General features: G+C 43.9%; 1 protein-coding gene across 2 annotated transcripts in view; it reads right to left on the bottom strand.

Annotated features, from left to right (window-relative positions):
* Positions 1–20,264, bottom strand: part of cracd (capping protein inhibiting regulator of actin dynamics) — a 93,386-nt gene that overhangs the window by 15,761 nt on the left and 57,361 nt on the right. For both annotated transcript variants that reach the window (XM_033029085.1, XM_033029089.1), the window contains exons 3-6: positions 12,504–12,639; positions 6,498–6,659; positions 1,495–1,560; positions 550–741 (exon numbers count right to left, since the gene is read on the bottom strand). In XM_033029085.1, the coding sequence (XP_032884976.1) occupies positions 550–741; positions 1,495–1,560; positions 6,498–6,659; positions 12,504–12,639 (556 nt within the window). The remainder of the gene's footprint in view (positions 1–549; positions 742–1,494; positions 1,561–6,497; positions 6,660–12,503; positions 12,640–20,264) is intronic.

Here is a 20,264-nt window from a genome sequence, read left to right as displayed (position 1 = left end):
CTCCCCACTCTTCCAGGATGTCATATTTCTACTTTTGGTAAGAATGATAATTTAATCAGATATTAAAACATTTCTACATGCATACCTTGTACAAATCAGCTCACCCTAGTTGAATTGTGTCGAGGTTTTAATATATTATATATTTTATTACAAAAAGAGGAACATACCCTTAAAAAAAGAAAACATAGCTACTTATAAACAGCCTGTAACCATTGCAATTGGAATATGAATTAATAATTCCAAGTTTTCAGCTGTATTGAATTATTAAACTTTTCCGAGATAATTTCTGCCGGTTTCCAGATACAAACAAGGCTTCCTTTAATGTCATAAATGTATATATTCTTTCACTCTGGCATCATGCCACTTTTTGTAATAAAACAATGGTGTAGTCAAGTTAGTCCAAACTTTAATTGTATGATAAGAAAAGGATCATAATAAAAATGATGATTTTCCAATGATATCGTATCATTTTTAAGATGACTGAAAACTATACTGACTTTCAATAGAAAAATGTACCATATTTTCACAGATACATAGCAACACAATTACCAGTGCCAGTTTCCCATGTTTCTTCGACACCCTTTGATTCCGTGGCTTGACAGAAAGTTTATGCCGGGCTGCAGTATTGTCGAGGCGGTTCATTGACTGTGGGACTGCATCAAGATTGATCGATTCAATCGTTCCCCCAGAACTTGATGAAGGCAGAGAGCTGGTGGGCCTTGAAAGTCGAGCCTGTGGAATCTACCAAATAGTAGCTGTGTTCATAACGGGTACATCTGGTTTTAAACAATAAGATTCATAAAGATAGACACAAAACGCTGGAGTAACTCAGCCGGACAGGCAGTATCTCTGGAGAGAAGGAATGGGTGACATTTCGGGTCGAGACCCTTCTTCAGACCGAAGAAGGTGTGAAGAAGTGTCTTGACCTGAAACATCACCCATTCCTTCTCTCCAGAGATGCTGCCTCTCCTGCTGAGTTACTCCAGCATTTAGTGTCTATCTTGGGTGCAAACCAGCATCTGCAGTTCCTTCCTTCAGAATTAGATTCATAAACTGCACTAAGAATACTAATAATGATTTCTACAGTTACAGAGATTTACTTAGCATAAAAGTTAGCATTTTCAACACTTATTGCTTCAATTTAACTACTGGTGCCCTTGGAAGATAATTTATGTTATGTTGGTGAGAATGTTAAAGAGCAAAATTTACAGACAGAACAGAACTATGTGTAGGAAAGAACTGCAGATGCTGGTTTAAATTGAAGATAGACACAAAATGCTGGAGTAACTCAGTGGGACAGGCAGCATCTCTGGAGTGAAGGGATGGGTGAAGTTTCGGGTCTGAAGAAGGGTCTTGACCCGAAACGTCACCCATTCCTTCTCTCCAGAATTATGTCAGTTTTTGTATTACCAGTCCATTTTAACATTTATTTCCCAGCTCTGGATATATTAATGGACAAGTTAACCATTTCTTAGTCACATTGAAATTTGTTACCTGTTCTTCAGCTTCACCACCTGCTTCACCTAAACTCGAGCTTTGCTTGTTGGGCAGGTCATGAGACTGGAAAAGAGAGAGAATGAAATGGAAGGATGGATTAACTCTGATAATATTTATAAAAGTGAAGATATGAAAGATAAAAGTGAAAAGCAAGGCGAATGCTACTTAAATTCAATGAGAATTTTTAATAATAAGCTGCGTAACAAAAAACATTTGAAAGAACTTTCAATTTCATCTCTAAAATGGTAGCAACAATTAAGTTACACTTCTAAACAATAATTAGCAATGTTACAAAATTTTGAGATTTAAAAAATCAAGTCTGCAATTTATCTCATCAGATAAAGCATAAAAAGAAGTTTAATTTGACACCTAATTCACTTTCATATCTTCAGTATTAAAAAGGTTATGGCCGTTTTCATACTCGGAAATTAGCATCTTGTTCCCTAATGCTTTTCCATTGACTGAACACAAAAGCTGTGATCGAGGACAGTCAAAAGCCCATAACTTTCTTAAAATTTAAGAGAACTGAATGAAATGTTCAGTTATTATAGATTGAAGCATTCTGAAACAAATATAAAACATCTTACTTGGATGACCTGAAATTAAAGCATATAATTAGTTAATTACCTAATTGTAGCTAATTACAAAATTGACCGTTGTGACGGAAATAGTAATAAATACCCAGACTGCCTTGAAAATTCAAAAATGTGATATTATCTAGATCAGAACTTTAATATTATTGTATAATATGCTGTAAGTCCGTAACAGATAGGTAAATAAATTACAATTTCTAGCAATAGACCAAGTCTTTATGGAGATCAGTTGCTAGCTGGTACATTGGCATATCATAATCAGTAGCATCATCATACTCCTCAGATTGTAACCAATAAGCAACTCTGTACACCTTGTTTTTCCTCAACTTTTCAATGTTGGCATTGTAAACTACAAGTTTTTGCTCTTCAACCCACACATGACTTGCCTTTCTGCCCACTACTTTCCCATTAACAATGTCCTGTAGATTCCATTTCTTAAGAAAAGGATTTTTTTTTAAATAGCCTAAGTATCCAAATAACAAACTAATCCCATTCACACAAGAATTCACAATATAACATGATTTTTAAATCTCACTGTCATGATTTTATATCCCAGATGGAAGGAATTTAATATTTAATTCCCATAAATTAATCTAGAAACATCCACCCAAAATATAATCAGATTATTGTTTTTTGCACAATACATGTGACTCAAACTGTTGTGAATATTTAGTTTTAAAATAATGATCATGGAGAGAGAGAATAACACAAAATATAGACAATTTAGACGGCGTATATCCAAAAAAATGGGCATTTTAATCACCTTCTGAAACGCGATCGATTGGAACGTTGCATTTGCAGTGAATTTGAACCCCATATCGGCTGGAAAAACACTGCCGGTTCGTATGGGGCCCAAATCACATTTTCGCAACGCAAAATTAGATTAAAGCCATCCCAAGAAGCAAGATTATATGTAAAATAAACGACTTACACTTTGTTTCTTCCCGTTCTTGCGATCCGTCACATTGTAGGCATTCAAAGTCGCTTTTTATTTTAATCCAAATATTAAATTGTCCAGCGATTTAAAAAAATATATAGCGCAAACGGGAAGCGGATCGGTTTTACTGCAGCAGCTAGCAGCCCGGGGAAGTCCTCCGATAGGCAGCACAAAACAGCATTTTAACCCCTCCCCCCCTCAAAGGTGCCAAAGTCACGTACACGGCCAGTGGCAGAACTGCAGCGCCGCTGAAGGTAGGTATTGTAACATCGCTACAATAATCTATGTAGATAACAAACAATGAAAGAAGGAAATTGGGGCAGAACAATGGTAGAGTTGCTGCCTTACAGCGCCAAAGAACTGGGTTCGATCCTGATTACGGGTGCTGTCTGTATGGAGTTTGTACGTTCTCCCTGTTACCTCATGGGTTTTCTCTGGGTTCTCCGGTTTCCTCCCACACTCCAAAGATGTACAGGTTTGTCGGTTAATTGGCTTGTATAAATTATAAATTGCCCCTAGTTTGTAGGGTGGTGCTGGTGTGTGGGATGATTGCTGGTCGACGCAGACTTGATGGGCTGTAGGGCCGATTTCTACACCGTATCTCTAAAGTCTAATGGAAGGTCTAAAGTCTAAATAAAAGGAATCAGAATTCATTTTAGCAATGCATATCAGATATGATGTAATTGATTCCCCCAGGATAATTAGCATAGGATTTGCAGATAATTACTTTTTTAAGACTTTAAGACACACAATCAACCTGAGGCAATGTCTCAACCCAGAACGTCACCTATCGAAGTTCTCCTGAGATGTTGCCTGACCAGCTGAGTTAGTCCAGCACTTTGTAACCTTCGATAGACACAACAAGCTGGAGTAACGCAGTGGGACACGCAGTATCTCTGAAGAGAAGGAATGGGTGACGTTTTGGATCGAGAACCTTCTTCAGATTGGTTAGGGATAATTGAAGAAAAGTCGTGACCCTTATCCCTAACCTGTCTGAAGAAGGGTCTCGACCCAAAACGTCACCCATTCGTTCTCGCCAGAGATACTGCCCGTCCCGCTGAGTTTAAGGGATTCAAAGTAACATCAGCAAATTTACAGATGACACAAAGCTGGGTGGCAGTGTGAACTGTGAGGAGGATGCTATGAGGATGCAGGGTGGCTTGGACAGGTTGGGTGAGTGGGCAGATGCATGGCAGATGCAGTTTAATGTGGATAAGTGTGAGGTTATCCACTTTGGTGGCAAAAACAAGAAGGCAGGTTTTTATCAGAATGGTGTCAAGTTGGGAAAAGTGGAAGTACAAAGAAATCTGGGGGTCCTTGTTCATCAGTCACTGAAAGTAAGCATGCAGGTACAGCAGGCAGTGAAGAAAGCGAATGGCATGTTGGCCTTCATAACAAGAGGAGTTGAGTATAGGAGCAAAGAGGTCCTTCTGCAGTTGTACAGGGCCCTAGTGAAACCACACCTGGAGTATTGTGTGCAGTTTTGATCACCAAATTGATCACCAAATTTGAGGAAGGACATTCTTGCTATTGAGGGTTCACCAGGTTAATTCCCGGGATGGCGGGACTGTCATATGTTGATAGGATGCAGTGGCTGGGCTTGTATACTCTGGAATTTAGGATAAGAGGGGATCTTATTAAAACATATAAGATTATTAAGGGATTGGACACGCAAGAGGCAGGAAACACTTTCCCGATGTTGGGGGAGTCCAGAGCCAGAGGCCACAGTTTAAGAATAAGGGGTAGGCCATTTAGAACGGAAATGAGGAAACATTTTTTTACCCAGAGAGTTCTGAATCTGTGGAATTCTCCGCCTCAGAAGGCAGTGGAGGCCAATTCTCTGGATACTTTCAAGAAAGAGTTAGATAGAGCTCTTAAAGATAGCTGAGTCAGGGGATATGGTGAGAAGGCAGGAACAGGGTACTGAATGGTACTGAATGTGGATGATCAGCCATGATCACAGTGAATGCAGAACCAAATGGTCTACTCCTGCATCTATGGTCTATTGTCTATTGTCTATTGAAACATCACCCATTCCTTCTTTCCAGAGACGCTGCACGTCCCGCTAAGTTACTCCAACATTTTGTGTCAATCTTCGCTTTAAACCAGCATCTGCAGTTCCTTCCTACACTATATATCATTTTGTGCATTAACCAACATCTGCAGTTCCTTGTTTCTACATTCATTTTATTATACAATACAATACAATTTATTTGTTATCATTTGAACCTCTTGAGGTTGAAACAAAATTTGGTTTCTGCAGTCATACACACAAGAAAAAGAACCAAGACACAACACAATTTATTTAAAAATTCATCACAGTGAATCTCCTCCTCACTGTGATGGAAGGCAAAGTCTTATCTCTCCCCTGCACTCCTCCCAATGTCAGAGTCAAAGTCCCCGGCGGGCGATGGTAAGTGTTCCGCGGCCATTAAAGCCGCTCCGGGCGATGTAAGGCCGCGCTCCGGGTCTTGGTGTTGGAGCCACCGGCGGGCGCTAGCAAGTCCCACGGCCGTTAAAGCCGCGCGGGGCGATGTAAGGCCCTGCTCCAGGTACTTTTCAACCCCGCAACTCGGGCGGGAGAAGTCGCCGTTGCGGAAGCCCCGAAAAGCGGTCTCCCAGCAGGGACCGGCGGGCTCCCGGTGTCACCATCCACCGGGCCGGCAGCTGGAGCCTCCGAATCTCCGGGTTCGGGCCGCAGCAGCGCGCCACCACCGCTCTCCACGCTCCGAACTCGGCCAGCTCCGCGATGGTGGGTAAGTCCGCAGGCTCCGCGACTGGAGCCCCAGGTCGTTCCGGTAGGAGGCCGCCCACGGTGCTAGGCCCCAACGACAACGGAGACCCGACAGAGAAAAGGTCGGGTTCTCCGTGCAGGGAAAAGAGTTAAACGTTTACCCACCACCCCCCACCCCCCGCCCCCCACACACATACTCAGTTTTAAAAAAACCCCACTATAACTACATTTAAACGAGACAAAAAATAAAAAAAGACAGACGGACTGCAGAGGCCACTGCGACGTGAGTCGCGCCGCCCACCCAAAATTTTGTAACATAAATAGAGAGATCATAAATAATTTCTCATTCAAAAAGTGTCCTTTCAAACTTGAAGGATCTAATCTTCAGAATCTTTTCAAAACTGCCAGTATTCTTTGCTTACACTTTTACAGACATTAATACAATAGTTAAATTACGGGATTGGTAACCCAGAGGCCTCCACGAAGGACAAAGAGTTACAAGTTGAGCTATTTTCTGGGAATCCATTAATTTAAAACAAAAATTGAATCCAGTGTCTGTCAGACATTATCAGAACCATGTTGTTGCAAAAATGAATCTGTGTGACAACCAAAATAATATCTTGGATGGAAAGGAGATATGATGGTAAATGGGCAGTCTTGTCTTTAAAAATCTGGTTCAGAATTTATATCAACTATAAAATACACTGATAAAATCCAGAGAAAATCGAACATTTACCGTGAGTCTTGAAGCAGGTAATTGGATTTCCTCTTGGGTGCATTCTTCTAATGGACTTCTGGAAAACCCATCAACTTCTGAATTGGATCGGGTACTTTCCATTTTTTGCACGGTAAGAGTCTGCGGTGGTCGACCAAATTTAATATTCCTTTCTAAATGATTCTAAAATATAGAACAATATGTAGAATAAGCTTTTTTTCACATTGTGTAAATTGTTTGCTCTCAACTTATAATTACAAACAGCATCTCAAAAATATGCGCGTATTATTTTGCTTTTTTCCATACCCAAACTTTACACTGAATGTTCACCATTTTAGATCCACCAAAGTACATTTAATCTAACCAACCTATTACCTTGTGAAAGATTTTATCATTTTTATTTAGTTATAGACAATAGACAATAGGTGCAGGAGTAGGCCATTCGGCCCTTTGAGCCAGCACCGTCATTCAATGTGATCATGGCTGATCATCCCCAATCAGTACCCCATTCCTGCCTTCTCCCCATATCCCCTGACTCCGCTATTTTTAAGAGCCCTATCTAGCTCTCTCATGAAAGTATCCAGAGAACCTGCCTCCACCGCCCTCTGAGGCAGAGAATTCCACAGACTCACCACTCTCTGTGAGAAAAAGTGTTTCCTCATCTCCGGTCTAAATGGCTTACTCCTTATTCTTAAACACCTCAGTCTTTCATCACCCACAACAGAGAGCCAGTGTATGTCACTGTTACAGGGAAAGAACAGTCCCAGCTAGAGACGTGATCTTCACTGTAATTCACATAATACTTGGCCAATAACTTACTTACTTACTTACTTACTTAACTCGGACAAATGTGAGTGTATTTTGGGATGTGAAATCAGAGTAGGACTTCACAGTGAACAGTCGTGCCCTAGGGAATGTTGTAGAGCAGAGGGATCTCAGATCACAAGTACATAGTTCCCTGAAAGTGGCTTAACAGTTAAATAGGTGGTGAAGAAGACTTTTGGCATGCTGATCTTTATGTCAGTGAAAAGTATAGAAGTTGGGATGTTATTAGCAATGTTACAAAATTTTGAGATTTAAAAAATCAAGTCTGCAATTTATCCCATCAGATAAAGCATTAAAATAAGTTTAATTTGACACCTAATTCACTTTCATATCTCAAGTATTAAAAAGGTTATGGCCATTTTCATACTCGAAAATTAGCATCTTGTTCCCTATTGATTTTCAATGGACATAAGAAAAAAGCTGTGATCGTGGACAATCAAAAGCCCATAACTTTCTTAAAAATTAAGAGAAATGAATGACATTTTCAGTTATCATTGAAGCATTCTGAAACAAATATAAAATAATCTTACTTGGATGACCTGAAATTAAAGCATATAATTAGTTAGTTACCCAATTGTAGCTAATTCCAAACTTCAATTACTAGATCTAAACATCTATCCATTTCTTAATAAATTATTAACATTTTTAAATAGCCTAAGTGTCCAAATAATATTCACAAATAATTCACAATAAAACATGATTTTTAAATCTCATTTACATTAATTTATAGGCCAAATGGAAGGAATTTAGTGTTCAATTGCTGTAAATTAAAGTCCATTTAAATCAGCTTTCCAGTGGGATCCTGTGAACGCGCTGGTTTAGAACGTTCACATTGCGGTAGATTTGTGCCCTCAAATGCCCAGAAAAATACTGCGGGATATAATGGGCCCCAAATTAGCTACTCGCAACATTAAACTTTGTATAAAAGGATCTTAAGAAGCCCTTTTTAACGTAACAATAAACAGCCTACCTTCCGTTTTCCCCTGTATGAGATCTGGCCTGTTGTCGGCGGTCGCGGGTTTAGAGGTTAATTTTTAACCTACTATAACAATTAAATAAAGCCCTTAAAACTAATAATAGCTCAAGCGAGGGAATTTTCCAGCGATTTTTCGTTAATAATTAACTAGGCTGAAAAACCTCGATTTGAACAGCCTGGGGAAAATCGCGTTTTAAACCCGCCCCCCTCTAAATGGCGCCAAAATCGCGCACACGGGCTGGGACAGATTTTCAGCGACCTTCAGGTACGTTTTGCAACATACCTAATGTTATGTTACAAGACACTGGTGAAGTCGCACTTGGAGTATTGTGTCCAGTTTTCGTCACTCAGTGATAGGAAAGTTGCTGGAAAAGATGCAGAGAAGATTTATGAGGATGTTGCCAGGATATCGAGGTGGGCAGCGCGACTCACGTCGCAGCGGCCTCTGCAGTCCGTCTCTCTTTTTTTGTTGTTGTCTCATTTAAGTGTAGTTTATAGTGTTTTTTTTTAACTGGGTATGTGTGTGGGGGGCGGGGGGGAGGGGGGAGGAAACTTTGAAATCTTTTCCCTGTACGGGGGACCCGACCTTTTCTCTGTCGGGTCTCCGTTGTCGTTGGTGCCTAACACCGTGGAGTGGCCTCCAACCGGAACGACCTGGGGCTCCAGTCGCGGAGCCTGCGGACTTACCCACCATCGCGGAGCTGGCCGAGTTCGGAGCGTAGAGAGCTGCGCAGCCCAACCCCGGAGATTCGGAGGCTCCAGCCGCAGGTCTGGTGGGACACCACTTTTCGGGGCTTCCGCAACGGCGACTTCTCCCGCCCGAGTTGCGAGGTTGAGGATGACCTGGAGCGGGGCCTTACATCGCCCGGCGCGGCTTTAAATGGCTGTGGGACTTGCTAGCGCCCGCCGGGGGGCTCCAACATCAAGACCCGGAGCGCGGCGTGGCATCGCCCGGCGCGGCTTTAATGGCCGCGGGACAGTTACCATCGCCCGCCGGGGGCTTTGACTCAGACATCGGAGGAGAATGGGGAGTGCAGGGGAGAGATAAGACTTTGCCTTCCCTCACAGCGAGGAGGAGATTCGCTGTGATAGATGTTTGTGTAAATTGTGTTGTGTCTTTGTTCTTCTACTTGTTTGTATGACCGCAGAAACCAAATTTTGTTTGAACCTCAATGAGGTTCAAATGACAACAAATAAATTGTATCATTGTATCATTGTCCTGAGCTATAGGAAGAGGTTGGGCAGTTTGGGACTCTATTCTTGGGAATGCAGGAAGTCGAGGGGTGATTTTATAGGGGTGTGGAGGTGTATAAAAGCATGAGGGAAATAGATAAGGTAAATGCACCGAGCCTTTTCCCCAGAGAAGGAAAAAAAATAATAGAAACCCGAGGAAGAACATTTTTACACAGAGGGCGGTGGGTATATGGAACGAGTGCCTAGAGGAACTAGTTGAGCCAGGTATAATAACAACACTAAAAAGACATTTGGACAGGTACATGGAATGGAAAGGTTTAAAGGGTTAATGGGCAAACATAGGTAAATGGCACTAGCTAAGATGGGGCATCCTAGTCGGCCTGGACGAGTTGGGCCAAAGGGCATGTTTCGTGCTGTCATCTGAGCAATGTATTTCAGTGAAAACGCTGATGATGGTTCACACTGTTTAATAATCGCCTTAAAATTAATTTACAGCAATTTATAACTGTTAATATTTGTCACATTTCAAATCAACTGCACCTCTACATCATGCAGTTCTCCACTGCTTTCTGTACACCTGTGCATCTCTCCCCTGCATGTGGTGTTAACTCTCACTGAGACAGACCCATAATTAGCAGCCCAAAGATAGACATAAAATGCTGAAGTAACTCAGCGTTTCAGCCAGCACCTCTGGAGTAAAGGAATAGATGACATTTCGGGTCCGAACCTTTCAGACCAAAGAAGAAGGGGTCCGAACAAAACATCCCCTATTCCTTTTCTCCAGAGATGCTGCCTAACCCGCTGAGTCACTCCAATTTGTGTCTACCTTCGATATAAACCAGCATCTGCAGTTCATTCCAACGCACAGAGCAGATTTGATTATTTACAAGCATTCTCTCTGCATGAAAATGGCCATCTACTGCAAACAGCTACTGAAATACTTCCATACAGTTTTCCGGAAAGCAAAGTAAACCCAAAAGCAATCATCAGCCCAGGGAAGAAACAAAGCACATGATTATTGTAATTCTTGAGGGTGTAAGGGATATTGATAAGGAGTTTGCTTTTGTAACTTTACATCAAACTGCACAATGGGATCTGATGTGACACAGTGTTGTGCTCTGGGAAATACGGTAGAATAGAAATCGTCGACAGGAGAGTCCATTTGGTCTCTTGAGATCATAGCCTTCAGCGTGCAAAGTAAAGGTAAAGGGAAACACCTATCAGGGTGTATGTGGAAGACTGGATATAAGGTCATAAGTGACAGGAGGAGATTTGGACCATTCAGCCCATCACATCTACTCTGCCATTCAATCATGGCTGATCTATCCCTCCTAACCCCATTCTCCTGCCTTTTCCCTATAACCCTTGACACCCATACTAATCAAGTATCTATCTACTGAATCTCTGCTTTAACAATACCCATTGACTTGGCCTTCACAGCCTTCTGTGGCAAAGAATTCCACAGATTCACCACCCACTGACTAAAGATTTCCAGTTTCCTAATATCCAGTTTCCATCCCACATGTTAATTACTGTTATACCCTATGATTACACTTATTATATTTAAAGATCAGGAGACCTATGAATGTACAATATTAAAAATGTTTTCAGCAGTAACTAACAACATTATACTCAAATGTATAGTTTATTTAGGCACAACACTTGTGGTACAAGAACATGAAACTGTAGCTGTCGATCAGTGAGCATCCTTGTGTCTGGATGGTATTCATGAGGTTTGCACAATCTGAAACATGTCCACAATATAAAGTGTAGGAAGGAACTGCAAATGCTGGTCTAAACCGAAGATAGACACAAAAAGCTGGGGTAACTCAGCGGGCCTGGCAGCATCTCTGGAGAAAAGTAATAGGTGATGTTTCGGGTTGAGACCCTTCAGACTGAGAGTCAGAGTCTGAAGAAGGGTCTCAATCCAAAACATCACCTATTCCTTTTCTCCAGAGATGCTGCCTGACCCACTGAGTTACCCCATAATATAAAGTGTTTGTGTGACCTACAGTCCACCAGAAACCCAAGTCATCCAAGGGCCAGTGACACACACTCAACCAGAACATCACAGAAACATGCATCCAAAAGGCCAGAATAAAAAATAGGATCTTAAAGTAAGATACGTTAATTGAATCTTTATGGGATATGAAATCATTTTGCTGCTTTTATCTCTCAATGTGAGGCACTGAGAACAGTTTATTATTTAATGCCGCAGTACATCAATTGGCTGGAGACTGGTATCCTTTAAGGACACTATCTTCACATTTCCTTTTCATTTAAATCAATTGTGCAGCGACTATTATGGAGAGCCCCAGCAGTAAGTTGAACCCCTGCTAATATCACAGTTGAATTGAGAGACTGTTTGAAAGGTAATAATTTAAATAAGCAATAGTCACCAAAATAATATGCAGTAGTTAAACTGCTTAAAATGCAGGTTTTCCAGTAACACACTGAAAATATTGGAGTCTTGAGCATTATCCATTGCCTATGTCATATAGTGGACCAAACATGCTTTTCTTCATCACATTTCTGATTCAAAATCAGTAAAACCAAGCAAAATGAAAATGTGCTCTTCCTGTAATATGGTATTACACTGACTAATTATGCTGAGCCTACATAAAGATTTGTACACTTGTCTCATTACACCCCATCACTCTGCGCTGGATCTCAGATGGTTACTAACTCTATGCTCCACCTAACTTCATATCTGGGAGGATGTAACCTTGCAAGCAGTGACAAATTAATAACAGGAGAGAATACGTCCCCATGTGCAGGATTTGCATAAGCAAGCAGCATGTGTTGGATTAGATACGAGAATCTCTAGTCTGGCAGCAAATAGCCCATTTATCGCACTGTTCCACTCAACCAAAGCAAGGCAGTTTATTTATGAGAATGCATCCATTCTAAACTGGGTTTGGTATGAGACACCATTGCACTCACAAAGAGTAAAACAAGTTCAAGATTTGATACAGATCTGAATTTAGCAGTCAATACTGCATAGGCATCACCTTGTCATTACAGCATATCACCTGAAGGGTTCGAATTTTTCCCGGGATGTTTTCCGGTGATGTCACTTGTTCCGTTGTTCTGTTGGATGCTGAACCCCCTGGGATAAATATACTGTCGTGGGACAACGCCCTGGTTCCTGTGCTGATGCTAGCGGCCCTGTCAACATTTCATAAATTAGGTTACAATCCACAAAATGCATCCTTACCTTGTTTAATGTTTCAAAAGGTGCAATAATTACTAGCCAAATTCAACTCCATTAATTCAATTTCTAACGAGATTCCATAAATCACTTCCTTTGAATTCTTGTAAGCATTTATGCAATTAGATTTCAAAGCAGGTGCAATAATTACTAGCCAAATCCAACTCCATTATTTACATTTTTAACATGAGATGCCATATTTCACTTTCTTTGAACACTCGTAAGTATTTATGCAATTATGTTTTAACATAGTGTGCTATAACATAGATATTTTGTGGAAGTATTCATCCACAGATCTTTTTAGTGGAGCATATCATTATTTATAAGCATTTTAAGGTAATACAACTTTAAAGGGCCTGTCCCACTTTTTTCGGCGACAGTGGTGACAATTTTTGCTATCATAGGTTGGTAGGTTGTCGTGGGTTGTCGTATGTGTTGTCGTAGGTTGACGTAGGTGTCGTAGGTGAATTTCATTAAAACTAGTCCCTGGCAGTCGCCTAAAGAGTCGCCTAAGTGGGACAGGCCCTTTACGCCTAGGTGCCTAGGTCTCATTCACCTGTTTTCTTTAGACTTCCTGTCCTGTTCAGATCAGGTACTTGACGACCATCGAGGTCATAGCATAGGAATTGGTCTTGCTGCACATGCATCCAAGCAAAGACAATGACAGGTAGAATGCCAGCACATCTGTGACCACATTGTTTCCGAGAGTCTAACAGGGGTTTGGTGTTCTACTAACCAGGTAAGGTAAGGGAGATGAGGTGGAGGGAGGAGTCTGCTTTAATGTGTCGATTGATACAATTACGCCAATGTGGAGCTAAACGTTTCAAATCTGTTGTTATTGATGGATGTGGGAAAATATGATTCTGAAATATTACAGCTGTGAATTTTCAGCACTCTGCTTGGTCTTGAAATTCAAACTATGTATATTCTAAAACATTATTATTTTCAGTCTCATCATGTCTGACATTTATGGAAATACACTTCCCGTCCACTGGGTGCTGTGTATTATGAAAAGTTGAGCAAAATAATGATGAACGATCCATTCAATACAGCAGCATTCCTCAGACCAAAGGACAGTCATATTTTCAAAATTAAGTCTCAGGGGTGGGAATACAATGTGATCCATTATACTTTCCTTTTCTTCAGTTCATTTCAATTTTCATTAGACGACTGGAATTGCAAAATGAACGAGGGGGGGGGGGGGGTATGTGCTTATACATTATCTTCATAATCTGCTTATACATTATCTTAATTGATCTGCTTATACATTATCTTCATAATCCTTACACAAAAATAAGGCTGGGAAAAATGCTGATGGAGTGTGAATTAGGACTCCTCACTGCATTCACCTTAGTTTTGGCACTTACTTCAAATATCAGAAAATAAATGGAGTTTTGGAAAATGCATGTCTTGATTCAGTGCTATACAACTTTATGACACCAGAAAATCCACGGGTATGCAGATGACACTAAAGTGGGTGGTATCGTAAATAGTGAAGATGGTTATCAAAAATTACAGCAGCCTCTTGATTGGTTGGGCAAGTAGGCTGAGCAAAGGTTAATGGAGTTCAATGCAGATAAGTGTATGGTGTTGCACTTTGGGAAGTCAATCCATGCCAGGACCTTCATAGTGAATGGCAGGGTTCTGGAGAGTGTTGAAGAGCAGAGGGATCTCGGAGTACAGGTTCATTGTTCCATGAAAGTGATGTCACAGGTAGATAGGACGGCCAAGATGGGAAAAGTTGAGAAGGATATGGGTCAAACGTAGCAGGTGAGGCATTTGCTCAGCACGGGCAAGTTGTGCTGAAGGGCCTATTTTCTTGCAGAAGCTAAGAAATTGAGGTATAGGAGTTATGATGTGTTAGATCCTATACAAATTACCAAAAAAGAGGCTATTTTAAATCACATTAAGGTGGATACAATTCCCTGGGAAGCTCAGCAAGAAACTGCAGAGACCCTTGCAGAGATATTTGCATCATCTTCAGCCATAAGTGCAGTTCCAGAAGCTTGGAGGGTGGCTAATGTTGTACTGTTATTTAAGAAGGGCATTGAGGACCAGGGCCTTACAGACAAATGAGCGTGACATCAATGTGTTCAAGAAGGAACTGCAGATGCTGGAAGATCGAAGGTACACAAAAATGCTGGAGAAACTCAGCGGGTGCAGCAGCATCTATGGAGCGAAGGAAATAGGCGACGTTTCGGGCCGAAACACTTCTTCAGACTGATGGGGGGTGGGGGGGAGAAGGAAGGAAAAAGGGAGGAGGAGGAGCCCGAGGGCAGGGGGATGGGAGGAGACAGCTCGAGGGTTAAGGAAGGGGAGGAGACAGCAAGGGAGAATTGGGAGAATTCAATGTTCATGCCATGCGGACGCAAGCAACCCAGGCGGAATATGAGGTGCTGTTCCTCCAATTTCCGGTGTTGCTCACTCTAGCAATGGAGGAGACCCAGGACAGAGAGGTCGGATTGGGAATGGGAGGGGGAGTTGAAGTGCTGAGCCACCGGGAGTTCAGGTAGGTTATTGCGGACTGAGCGGAGGTGTTCGGCGAAACGATCGCCCAACCTCCGCTTAGTCTCCCCGATGTAAATCAGCTGACATCTAGAGCAGCGGATGCAGTAGATGAGGTTGGATGAGATACAGGTGAACCTTTGTCGCACCTGGAACGACTGCTTGGGTCCAATCTCTCCCCCCCTGAACGCACTGCCATTGAATCACTCTGCAAAAACCCAGATTGGGTTATCAAACCAGCCGACAAGGGAGGTGCCGTGGTAGTCTGGCGCGTCGATCTCTACAAAGCTGAGGCCACGCGCCAACTCTCGGACACCTCCTCCTACTTACCCTTGGACCATGACCCCACTGACGAGCACCAGGCCACCATATCTAGCACCATCACCGACTTCATCAATTCCCACGCCCTGCCCGACCAAGCTTCCAACCTCATCGTTCCCCAGCCCCGCACGGCCCGTTTTTACCTTCTCCCCAAAATCCACAAACCCGGCTCTCCCGGCAGACCCATTGTCTCTGCTTGTTCGTGCCCCACCGAACTCATCTCCACATACCTTGACTCCATACTATCCCCCTTGGTCAAATCCCTTCCCACCTATGTTCTAGACACCTCAGACACTCTCCGCCGCCTCCGCGCATTCCACTCTCTAGGCCCTCACCCCCTCATCTTCACCATGGATGTCCAGTCACTCTACACCTCCATCCCCCACCAGGATGGCCTCAAAGCCCTCCGGTTCTTCCTCGACCAGAGGAGCAACCTATACCCAGCCACTGACACTCTCCTCCGCCTAGCGGAGTTGGTCCTCACTCTCAACAACTTTACGTTTGACTCCTCCCATTTCCTCCAAACACAAGGCGTAGCTATGGGCACATGCATGGGCCCCAGCTACGCCTGCCTCTTTGTCGGGTACGTTGAACAATCCTTGTTCAATACGTACCAGGGCCCCATCCCCGACCTCTACCTCCGTTACATTGACGACTGCTTTGGGGCCACCTCCTGCGCCCACACACAACTGACTGACTTCATCCACTTCACCACCAACTCCCATCCGGCACTCCAATACACCTGGACCATTTCCGACACTTCCCTACCATTCCTTGACCTCACCATCTCCATCGCAGGGGACAGACTTCTGACCTACATACACTACAAACCAACTGACTCACATGGCTATCTGGACTACACGTCTTCCCACCCTGCCCCCTGTAAAGACTCCATCCCCTACTCCCAATTCCTCCGCCTACGCCGCATCTGTTCCCAGGATGAGACGTTCCACACCAGGGCATCGCAAATGTCCTTGTTCTTCAGGGAACGGGGATTCCCCTCCGCCACCATAGATGAGGCTCGCACCAGGGTCTCATCCATACCCCGCAACATTGCTCTCTCTCCTCCGCCATTTTTGCCACCTCCAACGTGACCCCACCACTCGCCACATCTTCCCATCTCCCCCTATGTCTGCCTTCCGCAAAGACCACTCCCTCCGCAACTCCCTTGTCAATTCTTCCCTTCCCTCCCGTACCACCCCCTCCCCGGGCACTTTCCGTTGCAACCTCAAGAAATGCAACACCTGTCCCTTCACCTCCCCCATCGACTCCATTCAAGGACCCAAGCAGTCGTTCCAGGTGCGACAAAGGTTCACCTGTATCTCCTCCAACCTCATCTACTGCATCCGCTGCTCTAGATGTCAGCTGATTTACATCGGGGAGACTAAGCGGAGGTTGGGCGATCGTTTCGCCGAACACCTCCGCTCAGTCCGCAATAACCTACCTGAACTCCCGGTGGCTCAGCACTTCAACTCCCCCTCCCATTCCCAATCCGACCTCTCTGTCCTGGGTCTCCTCCATTGCCAGAGTGAGCAACACCGGAAATTGGAAGAACAGCACCTCATATTCCGCCTGGGTTGCTTGCGTCCGCATGGCATGAACATTGAATTCTCCCAATTTTGCAAGCCCTTGCTGTCTCCTCCCCTTCCTTAACCCTCGAGCTGTCTCCTCCCATCCCACCGCCCTCGGGCTTCTCCTCCTCCCTTTTTCCTTCCTTCTCCCCCCCACCCCCCATCAGTCTGAAGAAGGGTTTCGGCCCGAAACGGCACCTATTTCCTTCGCTCCATAGATGCTGCTGCACCCGCTGAGTTTCTCCAGCATTTTTGTGTAGCCTGACATCAATGGTAAGTTGAATGGAGGCTAATCTTCCAATGAAGCATCTATTCGCATTTGGATAGGCACGGATTGATTAGGGATAGTCAGCATGGGGTCATGGGTGGGACTCAGGCGTGTTTAATTGTCATATGTACCGACAATGGAACAATGACAATTTTGCAGCAGGCTTGTAAATGGAATGCCTAGATAATGTGCACAAAAATTCAATAAAAGGCTGCAAAGGAGATTTACCAGGAAGTTATGGGCTTACCGGCAAGTTATAGGGAGTGGATGGATAGGTGGAATTTTTTTCTTTTGGGTATAGGAGGCTGAGGGGTGACCTTATTGAGTACACCTCTCATTGAGGTGTACAAGACCATGAGGGGCTTGGATAGGGTAAACACTAACAGTGAGTTTCCCAGTGTAGTGGATTCAAAAACTAGAGGGCACAGACTTAAATTGAGAGGGGAGACATTTCAGAGGGACCACAAGGGCAACCTTTTCACTCAGAGGGTAGTTTGTATCTGAAATGAGCTTCCAGTGTTATTGGACAAATGCAGGCAAATGAGACTTGCCCAATATGCCTGATCTGGCACTCTGGTGTCAGGACAACAGCCTCCTCTAGAATATCAAAAAAACTAAGGAGCTGATTGTGGACTTTAGGAGGGCACATCATCCGAGGACGTACACACCATTGAAGATAAATGGGGATACTGTGGATAGGGTGAGCTGTTTTAAATACCTGGGAGTCAACATCTCTGAGGATATGACATGGACATCACACGCCGCAGCACTCATGAGTAAGGCAAGGCTGCGCCTTTACCACCTCTGGCAATTGAGGAAATTCAGAGTGTCTCTGAGGATCCTCCACTGCTTCTACTCAGCTGCTGTGGAAAGCATCTTGTCTGGAAATATCACGATTTGGTTTGGGAACTGCACTGCCCAGGACAAGAAGGCTCTGCAGAGAGTAGTGCGTTCGGCCGAACGCACTATGGGAACTACACTCGCCCCCCTGCAGGAACTATACATCAGGAGATGCAACTCCAGAGCCAACAAGATCATGGGAGACCCCTTACACCCCAGCAACAGATTGTTCCAGCTGTTACGGTCAGACAAACGCCTCCGTTGCCATGCTGTGAGAACGGAGAGGATGAGAAGGAGTTTCTTCCCAGAGGCCATTAGGACTGTAAACTCCTATCTCACGAGGGACTAACTTACTGAACCAATTTACTGTTGTGTGGTGTCTTTTTAAAATTGCAGTTTTTTCCTTTTTCTTCACTCCCACAAATATGTAATATGTGAATATGTGATTCTATTCTATTTGTAGTTTGTTTGTTTGTTTTTTTGCACAATCCGCAAGCATTGTGAATCAGCAGCCCACCTTTCGTTTCATAAGTCAAGTCAAGTCAAGTTTATTCGTCACATACACATACGAGATGTGCAGTGAAATGAAAAGTGGCAATGCTCGCGGACTTTGTGGACTTCACTGCACATCTCATATGTGTATGTGATGAATAAACATGACTTGACTTGACTTGGTCGGCATGGACAAAGTGGACCGAAGGGCCTTTTTCTGTGCTGCATAGCTCTATCACTCTGTAACCTAAACAAGGACCACTCACACCCCAGACATTCTCGTTTCTCCCTCTCTTATTGGGCAGAAGAATTAGGTCTTATGAAATGGATCTGATGAAGATACAAAACCTTGAAAAGATGTACCACCAGACTCAAGAACAGCTTCTTCTCTGCTGTGATCAGACCCTTTCACATGCTATGGATAAATTCCCAATCTATCTCACTGCAGCCCTTGCACATCTTTTATCTCCTCTTTCTCTGTAGCTCTAACACTATATTCTGTACTCCATTCCCTTTCTCTTTTTGCACTTCCTGTTGTACTCACGTGTGGTATAATTTGCCTGGATAGCGCAAAAAGCAAGGTTTTTCGCTGTATCTTGTTACACTTGATAACTATAAACTAGTACAGGTGCACAACCTTTTATCCGAAAGCCTTGGGACCAGACACTTTTCGTAATTCAGAATTTGTCGGCCTTCGGAATGGAAATTTTTTAGCGTAGATTTGAATGGCTGGCTCAGTGGTAGAGTGCTCAGCTCATATCCGCAAGGTCGCGAGTTTGTGCCTTGATCCCGGCAATTAATCGGTCACGAATTTGAGTCTTCAATGTCGTTTTTTCTTGCAGAATAAATGTCTGTATGAAATGCAGTGTGTTGAATGAATTCCTGAATTTGTAAATGTGCCCGCAGCATTGAATCACCTCTCGCACTCATGTCACCCTAGCGGGGCTACATGCCCTTAGGCGGCCTAGCTCGGGGATTCTTGATCCCCGAGCTAGGTCGCGAGTTTGCGCCTCGATCCTGGCAGTTACTCGGTCGAGAGTTTGAGTCATCAATGTAGTTTTTTCTTGCAGAATAAATGTTTGTATTATGAAATGCAGTGTAGGAGAGGTGTACTGACTGTGTGGGCAGAACTTTGGAAGTGATTGCCCACCAGTCTAAAAAGCCGCTGTGTCTCCCTGTTCCTGGGATAGCAGGGGGCGATCAAACAGCACAATACCCCCCTCCCCCTCCAACTCCAGAGGAATCCGCTCCCCGATGGGCCGCTACGGCGACAAGTGGCAGTTTGCCCACAGCCCGAGCTGCGCCCCCTCATCCGCCACCCTCATTCTGCCCCTACGTGTTCCTCTGGAGTTGGAGCGTGGCTGGGCTGGAGTTGCTGCTGGCTGTGGGTCTCTGGGATCTCCGTGCTTGCAGTGGGCCTGGGGGTCGGTGTCCCGTTGGTCCTGACGTCTCCGGCCACCCCCCTGGACTGGAGCTGAGACTGGGAACTGTACCGCCCTTGCCCCCTCCCTCTGCAACTGCAAACAACCCCACTCTCCTGCAAGGGCGGTACAGTTCCCGGAGGATGGCAGGTGGCCGGAGACGT

The sequence above is a fragment of the Amblyraja radiata genome, chromosome 1 (assembly GCF_010909765.2).
Source record: "Amblyraja radiata isolate CabotCenter1 chromosome 1, sAmbRad1.1.pri, whole genome shotgun sequence".
Lineage (NCBI taxonomy): Eukaryota > Metazoa > Chordata > Chondrichthyes > Rajiformes > Rajidae > Amblyraja > Amblyraja radiata.
This window is presented reverse-complemented; position numbering and strand designations above follow the sequence as displayed.